The sequence below is a fragment of the Ips typographus genome, linkage group LG13, assembly GCF_016097725.1.
Source record: "Ips typographus isolate SLU linkage group LG13, UJ_Ityp_2.0, whole genome shotgun sequence".
Taxonomy (NCBI): domain Eukaryota; kingdom Metazoa; phylum Arthropoda; class Insecta; order Coleoptera; family Curculionidae; genus Ips; species Ips typographus.
Window position 1 is genome coordinate 3,728,041 of NC_138434.1, and position 21,567 is coordinate 3,749,607.

General features: G+C 35.4%; 3 protein-coding genes and 1 long non-coding RNA gene across 7 annotated transcripts in view; 2 read left to right on the plus strand and 2 right to left on the minus strand.

Moving 5' to 3' along the window:
* The window catches only part of Taf1 (TATA-box binding protein associated factor 1), a 282,189-nt gene that overhangs the window by 132,062 nt on the left and 128,560 nt on the right, over positions 1-21,567 (minus strand). The gene's annotated exons all lie outside the window — the stretch shown is intronic.
* Positions 931-18,469, minus strand: deltaCOP (coatomer subunit delta). The gene is made up of 10 exons (XM_081991867.1): positions 18,355-18,469; positions 18,241-18,280; positions 13,227-13,450; positions 12,991-13,170; positions 12,720-12,931; positions 12,511-12,660; positions 12,239-12,449; positions 1,479-1,693; positions 1,221-1,425; positions 931-1,170 (listed from the first exon to the last, which is right to left on the minus strand). Exons 1-10 carry the CDS (start codon positions 18,355-18,357, stop codon positions 1,081-1,083), a joined length of 1,530 nt encoding a protein of 509 aa, XP_081847993.1. The 5' UTR covers positions 18,358-18,469; the 3' UTR covers positions 931-1,080.
* Positions 17,297-18,067, plus strand: LOC145737213 (uncharacterized). The gene is made up of 2 exons (XR_014180321.1): positions 17,297-17,617; positions 17,669-18,067. It is a non-coding gene; the product is annotated as an uncharacterized LOC145737213 (long non-coding RNA).
* The window catches only part of LOC145737250 (uncharacterized), a 46,655-nt gene continuing 43,950 nt past the window's right edge, over positions 18,863-21,567 (plus strand). The window contains exons 1-4 of one of the 4 annotated variants that reach the window (XM_081991863.1): positions 18,863-19,029; positions 19,081-19,365; positions 19,491-19,580; positions 19,637-19,816. In XM_081991863.1, the coding sequence (XP_081847989.1) occupies positions 19,098-19,365; positions 19,491-19,580; positions 19,637-19,816 (538 nt within the window). In that variant the 5' untranslated portion in view covers positions 18,863-19,029; positions 19,081-19,097. The remainder of the gene's footprint in view (positions 19,030-19,080; positions 19,366-19,490; positions 19,581-19,636; positions 19,817-21,567) is intronic. The other 3 variants (XM_081991862.1, XM_081991864.1, XM_081991865.1) reach the window with 3 other exon arrangements.

The following is a 21,567-nucleotide window of genomic DNA, read 5'->3' on the forward strand; positions in this document are numbered from 1 at the left end:
CCTACTTGGAGTGAGAAAATGATTGTTTTAAGTACATTTTTGGAATCCTCATTAAATTTCCTATTCAATAACCTGATAAAACCAGTACAATGAGGAAGAAAAGCGGTGTTTAAGTTTGAACTGCCAGAAACACAGTTTGAAGACATTCAGGGACAAATTCGCCTCTAAAACCCACTTGGAGTGAGAAAATGACTGTTTTAAGCACATTTTTGGAATCCTCATTAAATTTCCTATCCAATAACTTAAAAAAACATTACAAAATTTAGTACAATCAGGGAGAAAAGTGTGTCAAAGTTTGAACTGTCAGAAACATAGTTTTGAAAGACAGTCAATTACAAAATTGCCTCTAAAACCCACTTGGATTGAGAAAATGACTGTTTTAAGCACATTTTTAAAATCCTCATTAAATTTCTTATCCAATAACCTGAAAAAACCAGTACAATGAGGAAGAAAAGCGGTGTTTAAGTTTGAACTGCCAAAAACACAGTTTGAAAAGACAGTCAGGGACAAAATTGCCTCTAAAACCAACTTGGAGTGAGAAAATGACTGTTTCAGGCACATTTTTAAAATCCTCATTAAATTTCCTATCCAATGACCTGAAAAAACTAGTAAATGAGGAAGAAAAGCGGTGTTTAGTTTAAACTGCCAGGAACACAGTTTGAAGACAGTCAAGGACAAAATTGCCTCTAAAACCCACTTGGAGTGAGAAAATTACTGTTTTAAGCATATTTTTGAAATCTTTATTAAATTTCCTATCCAATGTTCCAATTTGCAGTATATAAAACACTTCACAACCCAAATATACTGGCAATGTTAAAAGTAAAAACAGGAGAACGGTAAAAGAACCACGAAAACGGTAATATACTTACCCAGCCCCGGTTGAGATGGCGCGCAATTTAAATACGTCAGGTATAAGAAAACTCTACAAAAATCTCTTAATACTTTAATAGGAGAAATAAAATCAAAGATACTTGTATACAAAAGTAACATTTCAATATAATATGTAACGAATCCTTTTTTTAGTAGACATTTATCGTAAAACTAGTGTTTTAAAAAAAAAAAGGGAGCGGGGATTATTCATTAAACTATTTCATACTTATCAGGGTGCAGGACGCAGTCGACTGAATGTTTAACAGGAGCGTCATCGTCGATCGACAAAACGTCCACAATCTGCAAAAGAATGGTCAGGAAAAATCAAAAATTAAAAGCGAAATTAAGACCTTAATATTGGCGTAGGGAGTTTGCGAAGCAAACGTAACCTGAAGGGGGAAAAAGTCTCCTGGAATCGATCTTGGTGCGTTGAATTCCAAGGAACCGCTCTTGTTACTCGAATCAATGAAGGGTAAACTCCAAATCAGAAGGTTTTTCCTTGATTCGTGATTGTAGGTGCCGTCGCACTCGCCCACTGTAGGACTACACCCAATCCTGCAATTAACCCGCTTTACCGACATTCTTAGCAATCTGAAACGCCATCTTACGGCAACGGGATGGAAATATTGACGTCGGCCAGTTCCAAATTTGTGTGGGCCAGTTCGTACTCGATGTTGACGTCACAACTGCCGTCGCCCGCCTCTGACGGCCAGCAATTGATTAGCAAAGGCACGAAAGTGTCGTCGGTGCTTTGAAGTCGCCATTTTAGCACACCGACGTCGCAGTGTAAGGGAAAAGGCTTTGCCGATTGTTTCAGACCAATCTGTATTTAAGTTTTAATCAAATTTTCATCACTACAATCCGAGTTTCTTAATTTTTTTTTTTGCTTTTTATAAGTGATTTTTTTTCTGCTTAAAATGCTTATTTGCTGCTATTTTTTGTATGGTTTTTGGACGTCGCTCAACGAGAGCAGGTAAAGGCAGTTGCCCTTAATATAAATTCAAAAACTAGCATCAAAATGAAAACATACAGGATTTTCATAATAAAATGGTGGGAGAAATTTACGAAAAACCGAAGGAGATTACGTTTCAATTGATATAATCAAAAAGCAGTAGTTTTGCTTGACTCGTCTATCTGAGGCCGTATTCCCTGCCAACGAATATTGGCGCGCGGCGAAAACGGGGATTCTTCGATCACTAAAAGGTCGAAACCACTTGCCTAGCCGTTGGTATCCGTTATTCGAGCACCTAACCGAGGAAATCCGCAAGAAAAACGCTACAGTATTCAGTTCAACCTCGACAGGAAATTGCGATCCTTTCCGATAGCCAGCCATCAACTCTTTGAGCTCATCTAACATCAACTCGATGATGGTTCTGGAGAAGGAAAGTTCAATGATCTAGGAAGGAACAAGGTAACCCTCGTCTGAGTTCCGGGGCACGTCGGAGTAGAAGGTAACGAACAAGCAGATACTCTGGAGCATCAGCGCCACTGATCGGGTCAGACCCATTCAGCAGCCTTGGAAAGTATATGTCCAGGAAGTACTTAATAAAGCTGAAGAAGATCTGAAAGACTTCCAGGACTAAGGCAGGCCGAAGATCTCCTCGGCAATTTTAACGGAGCAAGATCAAAGACACTGATTAACCTCAGCAAAATTAGTCTCAAGGCATTAACGGGTCATTGTCGACTCAGAGAACACCTAAGCTAGGCCTAGAAGAGGACAGTGCCTGCAGGTTTTGCGGAAAAGAACCAGAAACACCCCACCACATTTTGCTGGAGTGTTATGCTGTACGCCACAGAAAATTAAAAGAAAATTAAGCTGGCTGTGGAAGAAATACCTGGAACAGACCCACTCAAGATCCTGAAATTCCTAAACGAACTAAATCTTGAGGGGCTGCTATGAACAAGGAAAACGTTAAAACGAAAACAAAAAACTAGAAAATGCTTCTAAAGCAGTCGAAAACCTTCCAAAAGCTTTTAAAACAGTCTAGAAGATATCAAAACATTCCAAAAGTTTCTGTATGCTTTTAGAGCAGTTTAAGAGCTTCCAAACGTATCTAGAACCGTCTACAAGTTTTCAAATGTCAGGAAACAGTCGGAATATCTATTATTTTTACGATTGATTTATTTTTTCTTTTTGCGCAAATTAAAATTTATAAGGGATGCCAGGGATATTCAGGTGGAGGTAGAGATGTCAATTTTTTGATAAGAATTTTTCAGAGATAGATATCGAATTTTCTTGCGAAGCTAAAGCTGCGGACTGATGGAAGAATAGCTTGTAGAAAGCTTAAAACAGTTAATACATCTTGCGTAAAAGGCTGGCCGGAAATACGATACTTTTCGCCCCGTCGCCCATTTGATGTTCGAGAACTAAAGCTAAAGGGGGTGTAATCTGCTTTGGGCAGTTCCAGTCAGGTACCAATTGGAAGCATTTGTTGCTTCTTAAGCAAACTAGTTGGGAACGCTGCTAAGAGATTTCATCTTAGAAGAGCTAGAGACTGAGCTGATTGCTGCTGTTCAAAAGCGATACTGATACCCCGACGATGTTGCGAGCGAATTCCAGAAAACGTGAAGTAGGAGTCATAGTGCGACACACCACGTGATCTGTAGACGTTTTGTTTCTTGGACTAATTCCGTAAACGTGTCAGAGACAGTAAGTAATTAGGTTAGTATAGACATGTCGTAAGGCTACAGACTTCTCCAGCCTTACGAGAAGTTAGTTTTTGCCATTTCCTCTAAGTTGTTTTAATTTTTTAGTTTATAGACTGTTTTAGGCCAGAAGCGTATAGGGTAGGTAAAATAGGTGTAACCGGTGGCGGCAGTAAGTTTTTGTTTAAAAAAAAATTGTTTAAAATTAATCAAAAACAATGTCAAAAAGACTAATACGTTTAGAAAGGCGATTTTATCAAAAAGTGAAATAACTAAGAAGACGATTTATTTTTTGATTTAATTTGCCAATTAACCGAGTTACAGAGGATTGAATTTTTGTAAATCAACATCAGGACATTTTGTTCCTACTAAACGTTCCCAGGCCAAAATCTATCTTCTGAGGTCCTTTAGAGCAAATTCCCATTCTGATGATTTGGTAGGAAATTAAATTTCCTACAATTTTTATTTCTTGACATTTCCTTGAAATTTGTCAATTATCCAAGTTACAGAGGGTTGAATTTTTGTAAATCAACATCAGGACATTTTATTCCTACTAAACGTTCCCAAGCAAATATCTATCTTCTGAGGCCCTTAAGGGCAAAATCCCATTTAGGCAATTTGGTAGGAAATTAAATTTCCTACAATTTTTATTTCTTGACATTTCATTGAAATTTGCCAATTAACCAAGTTACAGAGGGTTGAATTTTTGTAAATCAACATCAGGACATTTTGGACCTACTAAACGTTCCCAGGCCAAAATCTTTCTTCTGAGGCCCTTTAGGGCAAAATCCCATTCTGATGATTTAGTGGTAAATTAAATTTCCTACAATTTTTATTTCTTGACATTTCCTTGAAATTTGCCAATTAACCGAGTTACAGAGGGTTGAATTTTTGTAAATCAACATCAGGACATTTTGGTCCTACTAAACGTTCCCAGGCCAAAATCTTTCTTCTGAGGCCCTTTAGGGCAAAATCCCATTCTGATGATTTAGTGGTAAATTAAATTTCCTACAATTTTTATTTCTTGACATTTCCTTGAAATTTGCCAATTAACCGAGTTACAGAAGATTGAATTTTTGTAAATCTACATCAGGACATTTTGTTCAGAAAGGGTTCAGAAAAAATCCTGTTTTTTAAAACTTGGAAAACGAAACTAAAAATGACAGAAAACCTACTCAACTAACTTGAAACACAATTTGGGCCATAATTTGGGTATTTGGGCGGTTGCGGACCTGAAATTTTCACTGAATATACCAAATTGAACCAAAAAATCAGCGCCGTACTGGAATATATTCAGAAAAAATGCTGTTTTTTGTTAAACTTGGAAAACCAAACTGAAAATGACAGAAAACTCACTCAACTAACTTGAAACACAATTTGGGCCATAATTTGGGTAATTGGGCGGTTACGGAGCTGAAATTTTCAATGAATTTACTAAATTGTACCTACAAATCAGCGCCGTACTGGAACATTTTCAGAAAAATCCTGGTTTTTGTTAAACTTGGAAAACCAAACTGAAAATGACAGAAAACTCACTCAACTAACTTGAAACACAATTTGGGCCATAATTTGGGTATTTGGGCGGTTGCGGACCTGAAATTTTCACTGAATATACCAAATTGAACCAAAAAATCAGCGCCGTACTGGAATATATTCAGAAAAAATCCTGTTTTTTGTTAAACTTGGAAAATCAAACTGAAAATGACAGAAAACCTACTCAACTAACTTGAAACACAATTTGGGCCATAATTTGGGTAATTGGGCGGTTACGGAGCTGAAATTTTCAATGAATTTACTAAATTGTACCTACAAATCAGCGCCGTACTGGAACATTTTCAGAAAAATCCTGGCTTTTGTTAAACTTGGAAAACCAAACTGAAAATGACAGAAAACTCACTCAACTAACTTGAAACACAATTTGGGCCATAATTTGGGTATTTGGGCGGTTGCGGACCTGAAATTTTCACTGAATATACCAAATTGAACCAAAAAATCAGCGCCGTACTGGAATATATTCAGAAAAAATCCTGTTTTTTGTTAAACTTGGAAAACCAAACTGAAAATGACAGAAAACCTACTCAACTAACTTGAAACACAATTTGGGCCATAATTTGGGTAATTGGGCGGTTACGGAGCTGAAATTTTCAATGAATTTACTAAATTGTACCTACAAATCAGCGCCGTACTGGAACATTTTCAGAAAAATCCTGGCTTTTGTTAAACTTGGAAAACCAAACTGAAAATGACAGAAAACTCACTCAACTAACTTGAAACACAATTTGGGCCATAATTTGGGTATTTGGGCGGTTGCGGACCTGAAATTTTCACTGAATATACCAAATTGAACCAAAAAATCAGCGCCGTACTGGAATATATTCAGAAAAAATCCTGTTTTTTGTTAAACTTGGAAAACCAAACTGAAAATGACAGAAAACTCACTCAACTAACTTGAAACACAATTTGGGCCATAATTTGGGTATTTGGGCGGTTGCGGACCTGAAATTTTCACTGAATATACCAAATTGAACCAAAAAATCAGCGCCGTACTGGAATATATTCAGAAAAAATCCTGTTTTTTGTTAAACTTGGAAAACCAAACTGAAAATGACAGAAAACTCACTCAACTAACTTGAAACACAATTTGGGCCATAATTTGGGTAATTGGGCGGTTACGGAGCTGAAATTTTCAATGAATATACCAAATTGAACCAAAAAATCAGCGCCGTACTGGAATATATTCAGAAAAAATCCTGTTTTTGTTAAACTTGGAAAACCAAACTGAAAATGACAGAAAACTCACTCAACTAACTTGAAACACAATTTGGGCCATAATTTGGGTATTTGGGCGGTTGCGGACCTGAAATTTTCACTGAATATACCAAATTGAACCAAAAAATCAGCGCCGTACTGGAATATATTCAGAAAAAATCCTGTTTTTTGTTAAACTTGGAAAACCAAACTGAAAATGACAGAAAACTCACTCAACTAACTTGAAACACAATTTGGGTATTTGGGCGGTTGCGGACCTGAAATTTTCACTGAATATACCAAATTGAACCAAAAAATCAGCGCCGTACTGGAATATATTCAGAAAAAATGCTGTTTTTTGTTAAACTTGGAAAACCAAACTGAAAATGACAGAAAACTCACTCAACTAACTTGAAACACAATTTGGGCCATAATTTGGGTAATTGGGCGGTTACGGAGCTGAAATTTTCAATGAATTTACTAAATTGTACCTATAAATCAGCGCCGTACTGGAATATATTCAGAAAAAATCCTGTTTTTTGTTAAACTTGGAAAACCAAACTGAAAATGACAGAAAACTCACTCAACTAACTTGAAACACAATTTGGGTATTTGGGCGGTTGCGGACCTGAAATTTTCACTGAATATACCAAATTGAACCAAAAAATCAGCGCCGTACTGGAATATATTCAGAAAAAATGCTGTTTTTTGTTAAACTTGGAAAACCAAACTGAAAATGACAGAAAACTCACTCAACTAACTTGAAACACAATTTGGGCCATAATTTGGGTAATTGGGCGGTTACGGAGCTGAAATTTTCAATGAATTTACTAAATTGTACCTATAAATCAGCGCCGTACTGGAACATTTTCAGAAAAAATGCTGTTTTTTGTTAAACTTGGAAAACCAAACTGAAAATGACAGAAAACTCACTCAACTAACTTGAAACACAATTTGGGCCATAATTTGGGTATTTGGGCGGTTGCGGACCTGAAATTTTCACTGAATATACCAAATTGAACCAAAAAATCAGCGCCGTACTGGAATATATTCAGAAAAAATGCTGTTTTTTGTTAAACTTGGAAAACCAAACTGAAAATGACAGAAAACTCACTCAACTAACTTGAAACACAATTTGGGCCATAATTTGGGTAATTGGGCGGTTACGGAGCTGAAATTTTCAATGAATTTACTAAATTGTACCTACAAATCAGCGCCGTACTGGAACATTTTCAGAAAAATCCTGGTTTTTGTTAAACTTGGAAAACCAAACTAAAAATGACAGAAAACTCACTCAACTAACTTGAAACACAATTTGGGCCATAATTTGGGTATTTGGGCGGTTGCGGACCTGAAATTTTCACTGAATATACCAAATTGAACCAAAAAATCAGCGCCGTACTGGAATATATTCAGAAAAAATCCTGTTTTTTGTTAAACTTGGAAAACCAAACTGAAAATGACAGAAAACTCACTCAACTAACTTGAAACACAATTTGGGCCATAATTTGGGTAATTGGGCGGTTACGGAGCTGAAATTTTCAATGAATTTACTAAATTGTACCTACAAATCAGCGCCGTACTGGAACATTTTCAGAAAAATCCTGGTTTTTGTTAAACTTGGAAAACCAAACTGAAAATGACAGAAAACTCACTCAACTAACTTGAAACACAATTTGGGCCATAATTTGGGTAATTGGGCGGTTACGGAGCTGAAATTTTCAATGAATTTACTAAATTGTACCTACAAATCAGCGCCGTACTGGAACATTTTCAGAAAAATCCTGGTTTTTGTTAAACTTGGAAAACCAAACTGAAAATGACAGAAAACTCACTCGAACTAACTTGAAACACAATTTGGGCCATAATTTGGGTATTTAGGCGGTTGCGGACCTGAAATTTTCACTGAATATACCAAATTGAACCAAAAAATCAGCGCCGTACTGGAACATTTTCAGAAAAATCCTGGTTTTTGTTAAACTTGGAAAACCAAACTGAAAATGACAGAAAACTCACTCAACTAACTTGAAACACAATTTGGGCCATAATTTGGGTATTTGGGCGGTTGCGGACCTGAAATTTTCACTGAATATACCAAATTGAACCAAAAAATCAGCGCCGTACTGGAATATATTCAGAAAAAATCCTGTTTTTTGTTAAACTTGGAAAACCAAACTGAAAATGACAGAAAACTCACTCAACTAACTTGAAACACAATTTGGGCCATAATTTGGGTATTGGCGGTTGCGTTTTTGATTTAGTTTAAGTGCCTCTCATTTTGTACCGTTACAATATTTGACCAGCATTGAGAGAAATAGTCAAAGACTGCTCACGTCTGACGTAATTCCCCAAGTCCGGGAGAAATTTTGTGGTACTCCGTTGTTTGAAGCAAAGCCGATCGACTGCAACGATGGATGCCCAGATTGATGAGCCTATAAGAGGATCCATCAAACAGAAGAGGAAAGAACTCTACAGATAGTTCAACTGGAAGTGGAACGAAGGGGTAATCTACTGTGGTGGATGGAACTCTGAGTAAACCCGTACGGACATTCAAAAAGAAGAAACCAACGTTGAGGGAATAGGTTGCGCTTCTGGTTAGCAACTTTTCTTTTGTATTAATTTATGTAGATAGGTTTAGTGGTTGTTCAGTTTATTTTTAATTTTGGACAGTTCCGTTTTTTTTGTGGATTTTATCTAATTATTAGTTTGATTTCTAAGGGCAACCTTAGGGCCCTCATCTTGGGATACAGAGCCTCATATAAATCGAGGTTCCATTAATGAGAATAATGGGGATCACGATAAGACAGTAGTTCATATATCTGCAATCGTTTCTGGTATCCGATCTAATGATTTAGTAGTAGTGGTAGTCATGTATGTAAACATTGAGCGCCAAACAATTACCCTGTTAGTGTCTGAATAGAAGAGTTACTGTAGTAAAGTAGTTAGGTTAGTTTTGTTTTAGGTTTAGTTATTTCGCCATTTATAAAATAACTTGGCATCCCTGGGAACTTTATTTTTGTAGTTTTTATTTGAAATAATGGATATTAATCAAGATAATCACTCTCGAGAGAGAGTTGCGATGACATAATATTGCAATTAGACAAATCACTAGAATTGTGTCGTCCAAGGGTTCAAGAAAGGAAATCTTTGGAACGACCCAGTCCCGAGAGGGATTGTTTTAACAGGAAGCCTTTAAAAACGATCTAAAAGTTTCCAAAAGCTTTTAGAAAGATTCTAAATGCACTTTAACTAGTCTAGAAGCTCCCAAAAGCTATCAAAACAGTCTAAAAGCTTCCAAAAATGTTTAGAACCGTCTAAGAATTTCCAAATGCCTCGAAAGTATACCAGAACCTTCAATATGCTCTTTAAACTGTTCAAAAACCTTCCAAATACTCCTCGAGTAGTTTTAAAAAGGTTTTAAAACCCTACAGAATCTCCAAAATGCTTCTAAAGCAGTCAGAAGTCTTCCAAAACGGTCTAAAAGTTTCCAAGAGCATTTAGAACAGTATAAAAGGTTCTAAATGCACTTCAACTAGTCCAGAAGCTCCCAAAAGCTATCAAAACAGTTTAAAAGCTTCGAAACAATTTTAGAACGGTCTAAGAATTTCCAATTGCCTCTAAAATATTCCAGAACCTTCAATATGCTCTTTAAACTGTTCAAAAACCTTCCAAATACTTCTCAAGTAGTTTAAAACAATACAGGAACTCCAAAACGATTCCCACGCAGATAAAAGCCTTCCAAAATGGTCTAAAAGTTTCCAAAAGCTTTTAGAACAGTCTAAATAATTCCAAATGCTCTTCAATTAGTCTAGAAACTCCCAAACAATATCAAAACAGTGTAAAAGCTTTAAAAAAATTCGAGAACCGTCTAAGAATATCCAAATGCCTCTAAAGCATTCCAGAACCTTCAATATGCTCTTTAAACTGTCCAAGAACCTTCCAAATACTCCTCAAGTAGTTTAAAACACTACAGAAACTCCAAAATGTTTCCCAAGCAGTCAGAAACCTTCCAAAACAGTCTAAAAGTTTCCAAAAGCATTTAGAACAGTCTGAAAGATTACAAATGCACTTCAACTAGTCTAGAACCTCCCAAAAGATATCAAAACAGTCTGAAAGCTTCCAAAAAACTTTAGAACCGTCTAAGAATTTGCAAATGCCCCTAAAGCATTCAAAAACCTTCAATATGCTCTTTAAACTGTCCAAAAACCTTCCAAATACTCCTCAAGTAGTTTAAAAAGGTTTTAAAACACTACAGACACGCCAATATGCTTCTAAAGCAGTCAGAAGTCTTCCAAAACGGTTTGAAACTTTCCAAAAGCTTTTAGAATAGTTTACAAGATTCTAAATGCTCTTTAACTATTCTAGAAGCTCTCAAATAATATCAAAACAGTCTAAAAGCTTCAGAAAAATTCTAAAACCGTCTAAAAGTATCCAAATGCCTCTAAAGTATTCCTGAATCATCAATATGCTTTTTAAACCGTCCAAATACTCCTCAAGTAGTTTAAAACATTACGGGAACTCCAAAATGCTTTCCAAGCAGACGAAAGCCTTCCAAAACGGTCAAAAAGTTGCCAAAAGCTCTTAGAACAGTCTTAAAACTTCAGAGAATTCTAAAACCGTCTAAGAGTATCCAAATGCCTATAAAGCATTCCAGAACCTTCAATATGCTCTTTAAACTGTTCAAAAACCTTCCAAATACTTCTCAAGTAATTTAAAAAGGTTTTAAAACACTACAGAAACTGCAAAATGCTTCTAAAGCAGTCAGAAGCCTTTCAAAACGGTCTAAAAGTTTCCAAATGCACTTCAACTAGTCTAAAAGCTCCCAAAAGATACCAAACCGTCTAGAAGATTCAAAAAAAATTCTAGAACCGTCTAAGAATATCTAAATGCTTCTAAGGCATTCCAGAACTTTCAATATGCTCTTTAAACTGTCCAAAACCCTTTCAAATACTCCTCAAGTCCTTTAAAAAGGTTTTAAAACAGTACAGAAACTCCAAAATGCTTCTTAAACAGTAAGAAGTCTTCCAAAACGGTCTAAAAGTTTCCAAAAGCTTTCAGAACATTCTAAAAAATCCCAAATGCTCTTCAATTAGTCTAGAAGCTCCCAAAAGATATCAAAACAGTCTAGAAGCTTTCAATATGCTCTTTAAACTGTCCAAAAACCTTCCAAATACTCCTCAAGTAGTTTAAAAAGGTTTTAAAACACTACGGGAACTGCAAAATGCTTCCCAAGCATACGAATGTCTTCCAAAACAGTCTAAAAGTATCCAAAAGCTTTTAGAACAGTCTCAAAGCTTCCAAATTATCTTCAACTAGTCTAGAAGCTCCCAAAAGATATCAAAACAGCCTAGAAGCTTTCAATATGCTCTTTAAACTGTCCAAGAACCTTCCGAATACTCCTCAAGTCGTTTAAAAAGGTTTTAAAACACTACAGAATCTCCAAAATGCTTCTAAAGCAGTCAGAAGTCTTCCAAAACGGTCTAAAAGTTTCCAAGAGCATTTAGAACAGTCTAAAAGATCCCAAATGCTCTTCAATTAGTCTAGAAGCTCCCAAAAGATATCAAAACAGTCTAGAAGCTTTCAATATGATCTTTAAACGGTCCAAAACCCTTCCAAATACTCCTCAAGTAGTTTAAAACATTACGGGAACTGCAAAATGCTTCCCAAGCAGACAAAAGCCTTCCAAAACAGTCAAAAAGCTTTTAGAACAGTCTAAACGACTTCTAATGCATTTCAACTAGTCTAGAAGCTCCCAAAAGATCTCAAAACAGCCTAGAGGCTTCTAGAACCGTCTAAGAATATCAAAATGCCTCTAAAGCATTCCAGAACCACCAATATGCCCTTTAAAATATCTAAAAACCTTCCACACGCTAAAGTAACTCAAAAGAAAAGTCTAGAACTTGAATTAAAAAAAAGTTTTGTGCTTTTTTCATGATTTTAGTGCTTTTCAATCCGGACTCGTCACATAACTCACCTGAGAGCGTAGTTTGAACAGTTCTTTGTCCACTTGAGGGTGAGTCTGCAATTGCACCCCCCTAGTGTCCTTGTTTTCCAGTTGCACTCTAATTCGGCCCCATTTTTCGTTGCCAATATGTAACGTGACCAGTCCGAGAACCTCGAATTGTTGCACTCCACCGTCACGGCCCAGGCTTACTATCAGTTTTTCCTCAACTCTCAAGTGTACACTTGAAATAATTACGACAATTTAAATGGAACCGAATAATCCCGCCAATTTTCTAAACTTACTCGTCAATATCAGATTTGATTGTTAAAGATTTACTTTCCGAATTTACATTGCTAGACAAAGAGGTAATAATTTTCTCTCCTTCCGAATTGAGTTGGTCTACGAAAGTGTCCACGTCTTTGCCTTTACTACCCAATTTCATTCCTCGTTTTCTAGTCGACACAATTTATTTAAGTTGGAGGAAATACCAATTTTCGGAGTTTAAACTTACTGAGTTTGGACGTGTGAAGGTGGTTTAACCTCACTGGGAACGCTAACCATTTCAACAGAAGCCGAAGGCGTGTATGTGTTGTTTGAGCTAGTACCAAAACCACCACTATTACCAAAATTGGCTTTTATTCCCTTCTTCATTTGCTCCAACTTTTGTCTTTGCAGTTCCTTGGCTTTTTCGCGCATTTTCAATTTTGCCTCGCGCTCTTGAGTCTTTAATACACCATTTCAATTCCTCTGAACGCGAGAAGAATTAAACAAATGACACTCACCTGTCTGACAGCTTGATATACTTTCTCTTCGTGCGAGTCCATTTCGACAAAAGTGCGAATCTGCGACAAATTAACACTTTCCCTATAACCTAAAGCTACGATTTCGTCAAAAGCGAATATTAAATTGAACGCGTTATCCACAATTTCGCTCTCCTCGAGCGATCGACAGTATTCTGGAATCTATCACAGAAACCGTTAAGTTCAAATTGGAATAAGCGAACGCGGTGACAACTCACAACTCTGGCAAACAACCGGAGGGTTTCCAGGTCCTCCAGAATGTTGCTGGCCCTTGTGGTGATGAGCAGCATGTAGAGGCGCTCCAAGGGCTGATAGACGTACCGCACCGAGTCAGTTTCGACGAATGTGTGCTGCGTACCGGTCGGAATTAGTTTGGGAAAGGCCGCCAGGAGGCCTTCGATTCGCGCTTTTGTCATTTCGACAAACTGTCTCGAGACAATCGCTGAGAAAACAGAAAATTGTTGTTAAAACAAATTCTTTATTTGAATTGGTTAGTTAGTAGTAAAAGTGTTATGAAAGAACCTTCTAGCTGTCGTACAAACCAAGTTAGGAGCTGTCAAATTGTGACTCCTTCAATATTTATAGCACAGTTACAATGTTGTATTTCATATCAAAAATCTCAGTTATTTGTAATTTTGGACAAAAAATTGTATTCAAGTAAAAGAAAGCCAAAATTACGTGCTACATTTTGACATTTGAACAAACCTTCTAGCTGTCAGAGCAACCAAGTTAGGAGCTGTCAAATTGTTACACCTTCAATATTTCTAGTACAGTTACACTGTTTGGTTTCATGTCAAATATATTGGTTATTTGTAATTTTTCAAAGAAAATTGTTTTCAGGTAAAAGAAAGCCAAAATCATGTGCTACATTATGACATTTGAATGAACCTTCTAGCTTTCATAGTAACCAAGTTAGGAGCTGTCAAATTGTGACACCTTCAATATTTCTAGTACAGTTACACTGAGATATTTCATGTAAAATAATCTCGGTTATTTGTAATTTTAGAAAAAAAATTGTATTCAGATAAAAGAAAGCCAAAATAACGTGCTACATTTTGACGTTTGAACGAACCTTCTAGCTGTCATAGTAACCAATTTAAGAGCTGTCAAATTGTAACACCTTCAATATTTCTAGTACAGTTACACTGAGATATTCATGTAAAATATCTCGGTTATTTGTAATTTTTGAAAGAAAATTGTATTCAAGTAAAAGAAAGCCAAAATTACGTGCTACATTTTGACATTTGAACAAACCTTCTAGCTGTCATAGTAACCGAGTTAGGAGCTGTCAAAATGTGACACCTTCAATATTTCTAGTACAGTTACACTGTTGTATTTCATGTCAAATATCTCGGTTATTTGTAATTTTTGAAAGAAAATTGTATTTAGGTAAAAGAAAGCCAAAATTACATGCTACATTTTGACATTTGAATGAACCTTCTAGCCGTCATACTAACCAAGTTAAGAGCTGTCAAATTGTAACACCTTCAATATTTCTAGTACAGTTACACTGTTTGGTTTCATGTAAAATATCTTGGTTATTTGTAATTTTCAAAAGAAACTTGTATTCAGGTAAAAGAAAGCCAAAATTACATGCTACATTTTGACGTTTGAATGAACCTTTTAGCTGTCATAATAACCAAGTTAAAAGCTGTCAAATTGTGACACCTTCAATATTTCTAGTACAGTTACAATGTTGAATTTCATGTAAAATATCTCAGTTATTCGTAATTTCTGATAGAAAATTGTATTCAGGTAAAAGAAAGCCAAAATTACATGCTACATTTTGACATTTGAAAGAACCTTCTAGCTGTCATATTAACCAAGTTAGAAGCTGACGAATTGTGTCAACTTTGACATTTCTAGTACAGTTACACTGTTGTATTTCATGTCAAATATCTCGGTTATTTGTAATTTTTGAAAGAAAATTGTATTCAGGTAAAAGAAAGCCAAAATCACGTGCTACATTATGACGTTTGAATGAACCTTCTAGTTGTCATAGTAACCGAGTTAGGAGCTGTCAAATTGTGACACCTTCAATATTTCTAGTACAGTTACACTGAGATATTTCATGTAAAATATCTCGGTTATTTGTAATTTTTGAAAGAAACTTGTATTCAGGTAAAAGAAAGCCAAAATCACGTGCTACATTTTGACATTTGAATGAACCTTCTAGCCGTCATACTAACCAAGTTAAGAGCTGTCAAATTGTAACACCTTCAATATTTCTAGTACAGTTACACTGAGATATTTCATGTAAAATAATCTCGGTTATTTGTAATTTTAGAAAAAAAATTGTATTCAGATAAAAGAAAGCCAAAATAACGTGCTACATTTTGACGTTTGAACGAACCTTCTAGCTGTCATAGTAACCAATTTAAGAGCTGTCAAATTGTAACACCTTCAATATTTCTAGTACAGTTACACTGAGATATTCATGTAAAATATCTCGGTTATTTGTAATTTTTGAAAGAAAATTGTATTCAAGTAAAAGAAAGCCAAAATTACGTGCTACATTTTGACATTTGAACAAACCTTCTAGCTGTCATAGTAACCGAGTTAGGAGCTGTCAAAATGTGACACCTTCAATATTTCTAGTACAGTTACACTGTTGTATTTCATGTCAAATATCTCGGTTATTTGTAATTTTTGAAAGAAAATTGTATTTAGGTAAAAGAAAGCCAAAATTACATGCTACATTTTGACATTTGAATGAACCTTCTAGCCGTCATACTAACCAAGTTAAGAGCTGTCAAATTGTAACACCTTCAATATTTCTAGTACAGTTACACTGTTTGGTTTCATGTAAAATATCTTGGTTATTTGTAATTTTCAAAAGAAACTTGTATTCAGGTAAAAGAAAGCCAAAATTACATGCTACATTTTGACGTTTGAATGAACCTTTTAGCTGTCATAATAACCAAGTTAAAAGCTGTCAAATTGTGACACCTTCAATATTTCTAGTACAGTTACAATGTTGAATTTCATGTAAAATATCTCAGTTATTCGTAATTTCTGATAGAAAATTGTATTCAGGTAAAAGAAAGCCAAAATTACATGCTACATTTTGACATTTGAAAGAACCTTCTAGCTGTCATATTAACCAAGTTAGAAGCTGACGAATTGTGTCAACTTTGACATTTCTAGTACAGTTACACTGTTGTATTTCATGTCAAATATCTCGGTTATTTGTAATTTTTGAAAGAAAATTGTATTCAGGTAAAAGAAAGCCAAAATCACGTGCTACATTATGACGTTTGAATGAACCTTCTAGTTGTCATAGTAACCGAGTTAGGAGCTGTCAAATTGTGACACCTTCAATATTTCTAGTACAGTTACACTGAGATATTTCATGTAAAATATCTCGGTTATTTGTAATTTTTGAAAGAAACTTGTATTCAGGTAAAAGAAAGCCAAAATCGCGTGCTACATTTTGACGTTTGAACGAACCTTCTAGCTGTCATAGTAACCAAGTTAGGAGCTGTCAAATTGTGACACCTTCAATATTTCTAGTACAGTTACACCGTCGTATTTCATGTAAAATATCTCGGTTATTTATAATTTTTGAAAGAAAATTGTATTCAGGTAAAAAAAAGCCAAAATTAGGTGCTACATTTTGACATTTGAACAAACCTTCTAGTTGTCATAGTAACCGAGTTAGGAGCTGTCAAAATGTGACACCTTCAATATTTCTAGTACAGTTACACTGTTTGGTTTCATGTCAAATATATTGGTTATTTGTAATTTTTCAAAGAAAATTGTTTTCAGGTAAAAGAAAGCCAAAATTATGTGCAACATTTTGACATTTAAATGAACCTTCTAGCTGTCAGAGCAACCAAGTTAGGAGCTGTCAAAATGTGACACCTTCAATATTTCTAGTACAGTTACAATGTTGAATTTCATGTAAAATATCTCAGTTATTCGTAATTTATGATAGAAAATTGTATTCAGGTAAAAGAAAGCCAAAATTACATGCTACATTTTGACATTTGAAAGAACCTTCTAGCTGTCATATTAACCAAGTTAGAAGCTGACGAATTGTGTCAACTTTGACATTTCTAGTACAGTTACACTGTTGTATTTCATGTCAAATATCTCGGTTATTTGTAATTTTTGAAAGAAAATTGTATTCAGGTAAAAGAAAGCCAAAATCACGTGCTACATTTTGACGTTTGAACGAACCTTCTAGCTGTCATAGTAACCGAGTTAGGAGCTGTCAAAATGTGACACCTTCAATATTTCTAGTACAGTTACACTGTTGTATTTCATGTCAAATATCTCAGTTATTTGTAATTTTTGAAAGAAAATTGTATTTAAGCAAAAAAAAGCCAAAACCACGTCATACATTTTGACGTTTGAACAAACCTTCCAGCTGTCATAGTAACCGAGTTAGGAGCTGTCAAAATGTAACACCTTCAATATTTCTAGTACAGTTACACTGAGATATTCATGTCAAATATCTCGGTTATTTGTAATTTTTGAAAAAAACTTGTATTCAGGTAAAAGAAAGTCAAAATTACGTGCTACATTATGACATTTGAACTGAATTATTCTGTTATTTAGATCCAGCTGGGGTCATTAGTAACACAAACACTGTAGTGACAAAACTGTTAGTCATTTAATTGATTAATTCCACAGGCTAAAATTCTCCACATTCCAGTTGACACTCCATGGAGCCAGCAAAGCGAATGTGACATCACAATGACGTAATTTGACAGTCAAATCATGGGCATGGGTTTGCCAAATTAAGTCATCCTGACATTACACTGCATACTGGTTCCATGATAACCCCAAACGAAAAGAAAATGAGGACTGTATTACAAATGTCAGTTGTCAAATAATACTTAGCGAGTGTTAGCTTGGACATTTAAATGGAAATTATGAAACTGGTCCTAAAGTATGCTTACTTATATTGTAGTAATGTTGGCAAGGAAAGATATCAAATGCTGCTTAAATTTAAAAGCACAGTGATGTAACTTAATTTGCTGAGTTATTTTACCATATTGTAATTGTACAAAACAATTGGAAGCAAGAACAAACAATAAAGTTTTCTAGCCTGTTTTTCTGTTTAACATAAAATCATTCGAAACTACCTCAACCTATCAAAAAATCACACCAATTGCAGTTCTAATAGTTTAAAATTCAAGTATTATACTGAAAACAGTTAAAACAGTGCAGAAATTGATGAAATTTTAGTTTAACCAGACTGAAATATGCAGAATATGTACTTACTTTTGCCTGCCTTGGTACAGACCGCAGCCGCTATGAGCACCTGCAAACAAACCCCAATTAGCTCAAAACCCAATTGCCCGCACGGGCATTAACAGGAAAACGGGGTAAACGTACCATTTTGCCGTTAATTTAGGTGGAAAACTATAGCCAATATTTATTTAAAAAACATATTACACCTAAACTAAAAATGGACAAATTGGATGACGTTGACGACTGGGTTGACAAGTGACGTTTTGCGTACGCGTACTCCACAGGGTTGCCACATTTTGCGTTTAGTTGTTTTCTGTTTAGTTAGCCAAAAACTCCTAAAAGTAATATAAAATTCAATTATTATTAGTGTTTTTGCATTGGTTTTAGAACAGAAGCATTTAAAATTACTAACCTTACAGTTTCCAGGAATAAAATTATATTTAGCAACCATGCCACTTCATACTTCAACGTCAAAAGTGTTTTTAATAATTTTTATAACCACGTCCGATTTAAATAATTTTTAACTTAATAATTATTGTGTCAATACTACCAAGTGGCTTATATAATTTATTTTTACTCTGTGTGGTATTTATTTAATGGGGTTTTCAGTTAATTTTTTCTGGGATTGTAATAGTCGCCACGGGTTTTTAAGGTGATGAGGTGAAGCCGTAGTCACGTCCAAATATTAAAAGGGGGCGAAGCGTTTCCAGTGTTGATTTTCGGATTTTATTGTTTTTTTTTATGTTTTCACCCCCTTTTATCGTTTGGTTTCACCCTTGTTGAGTCCCTAAAAAGTTTGTGACGTCGGAAAGTGAGAAGGTAGTTAAAAAGTGCAAAAGTTTTATTTCCTTTCTACTACTTAAGGCAAAGCTTAGGTTGGGTTAAAAATGCCGTCAAATGTGAGGCCTAAAGGCACGGGCCCCAATACGCGGAACCCCCCAGCCACGCCAATGTCGGAGCGTCAGCAGATGGCGTTGTTAATGCAAATGACCTCTTCAGGGGAGTCAGGATCGCGGAGCCCCGGCAACTCTAAAACACGCGACCGCAATGAAAGAGGTGAAACCCCCTTGCATTTAGCGGCTATTAAGGGCGATGTAGAGCAAGTCAGTAGGTTGTTAGCTCACCGCGCTGATCCTAACGTAGCCGACTTTGCTGGTAATTTAATAACAGTTTTTCTCTCTGATTTGTTCGTGTTACTGGGTCAGTTAGGTCACTGTAATGTCCCTTTTTCTTTAGTTGGTAAGGTAATCGAATTGGGTGTGTTAAGTTGTGGCTTTTAGGCTGGACCCCTTTACATGAAGCATGCAACCATGGCTGGTACGAGGTTGCCTTAAGATTGATACAAGCTGGGGCTAATATCAATGCCAAAGGTAAACTTTAACTGCCCTAAATTTAAATAGTAATTGCTAGCAACATTGTCAAACAGGTTTGGATAACGACACACCCTTGCATGATGCAGTGGTTAATGGTCACTTGAGGTTGATTAAATTGTTAGTGGAAAAAGGGGCTGACATTCACGCTAAAAATGCCAAAGGAAAATCACCTTTGGAGTTGGCTTCCTCTACTGTACAGCCTTATTTGCTCAATACCAGTTTGCCTTTACCTGGTAAGTGTCAAGTTGATTAATTCATCATTAGAGTCCGGATTTCTAGAAATTTTGCTTTTTGTAAATAATAAAAGCAACCAACCTTTGACATCTAATATGTGAACGATTTATGCAAAAACACGTCATTTGACAGATTTTGTTAATGCTTTTTTTGCTTTTATCTTCTTTTTGTGCTTATTTTAGTTTTTTTTTTGTATGGTTTAGTTTTTTACAAAACAAGCTTTTCAAGTTTTTAAAAATAAACTAAACTAATAACTGCTTTGACAAAATAATTGCTATATTGAGATATTGAAAGCTTCTGAACAACAAAAGCATGTTGCAAAATGTATAAGTATCAATTTACAAATTTAAACTGACCAAAAAATTTCCAAATGCTCCTGAAGTAGTCTAAAAAAATGTAAAAACATTCCAAAACACTATAGAACCTCTAAAATGCCTTGCAAAGCTAACAAAGCAGGCTAGAAGCTTCTAAAAGCTTCCAAATGCTTTTAACACTTCCAAAAGTTTCTAAAACCGTCTACAAATGCCTTAAAGGCAGTCCAGAATTTTCAAGGCTCTTAAAACTGTCCAAATGCTCCTAAAGTAGTCCAAAAAGGTTTTAAAATTACTTCTCAAGCAGTCTAAAGCCTTCCAAACAGTCTAGAAACTTTCAAATGCTTTTCAATTTATCTAGAAGCTCTCAAAAGCTTCCGTATGCTTCTAAAGCAGTTTAGCAGCTTCCAAAAGTTTCTAAAACCGTCTACAAGGTTTCAAATGCCTTCCAAAACAGTCTAGAAGGTTCTAAAAGCTTCAATATAATCTTCAACTAGTCTAGAATCTGACAAAAAATTTCAAGGCAGTCTAAAAGCTTCCGTATGCTTCTAAAACAGTTTAACAGCTTTCAAAAGTTTCTAAAACTGTCTACAAGGTGGTTTCAAATGCCTTATAAAGGCAGTCCAGAACCTTCAAGGCTCTTTAAACTGTCGAAACACCTTCCAAATGCTCCTAAAGTAGTCTAAAAAGGTTTCAAAACACTACAGAAACTCCAAAATGCTTCTAAAGCAGTCAGAATTCTTTCAAAATAGTCTGGAAACTTCCAAAATCATTTATAATGGTCTAAAAGATACCAAATGCTCTTTCACTAGTCTAGAAGCTCCTAGAAGATATTAAAGCAGTTTAGAAGCTTCCAAAAACGTTTGTGAACCGTGTAAGAGATTCCAAATGCCTCTAAAGCATTCCGGAACCTTTAATATGCTGTTTAAACAGTCCAAAAACCTTTCAAATGCTCTCAAGTAGTTCAAAAAATTTCAAAACAGTCTAAAATCTTCCTTGCTGCTAAAGCATTTTGAAAAAAATGTTGCATCTCTGAAAGAGTTTTTTGGTTTTTTATGCCTTTTTGAGGAAAATGATTTTGCTTTTTAAGCGCTTTTTTTCACGATTTTTGTGCTTTTTAATCCGGACTCTATTCATCATACTCATATTAATAATCATTTGGTAGGCATAATACTATTTTTTCCTCTTTGAGGCAACCTTAAGTGAGTTTTCTGCTCTGTAATTTACAATTTAATTAGTGGCACAGATTTATTGATAGGAGTTCCCCTTTTATCTCTCTCTGTTGCACACATTTACATCAGCGCAAGCTGATAAACGCCTTGTATTCTGGGAGTAATGTGTTTAACCTTGTCGTTTGTTAAGCTTCGTGTTATTGTACTAACTTTAGTACAATTTAAGTTTTCTTTTATTCAATGGTTTCTACAAGGTAAGGCTTTAAT

Bases quoted from the DNA above. Each gene is read 5' to 3' on its own strand.
- deltaCOP (XM_081991867.1), bottom strand. The intron at 13,171-13,226 runs GTGAGTTGTCAC...TTTCTGTGATAG, and splicing joins TCCGGTTGTTTGCCAGAGTT to ATTCCAGAATACTGTCGATC. The intron at 12,450-12,510 runs GTAAGTTTAGAA...AATTATTTCAAG, and splicing joins ATCAAATCTGATATTGACGA to TGTACACTTGAGAGTTGAGG.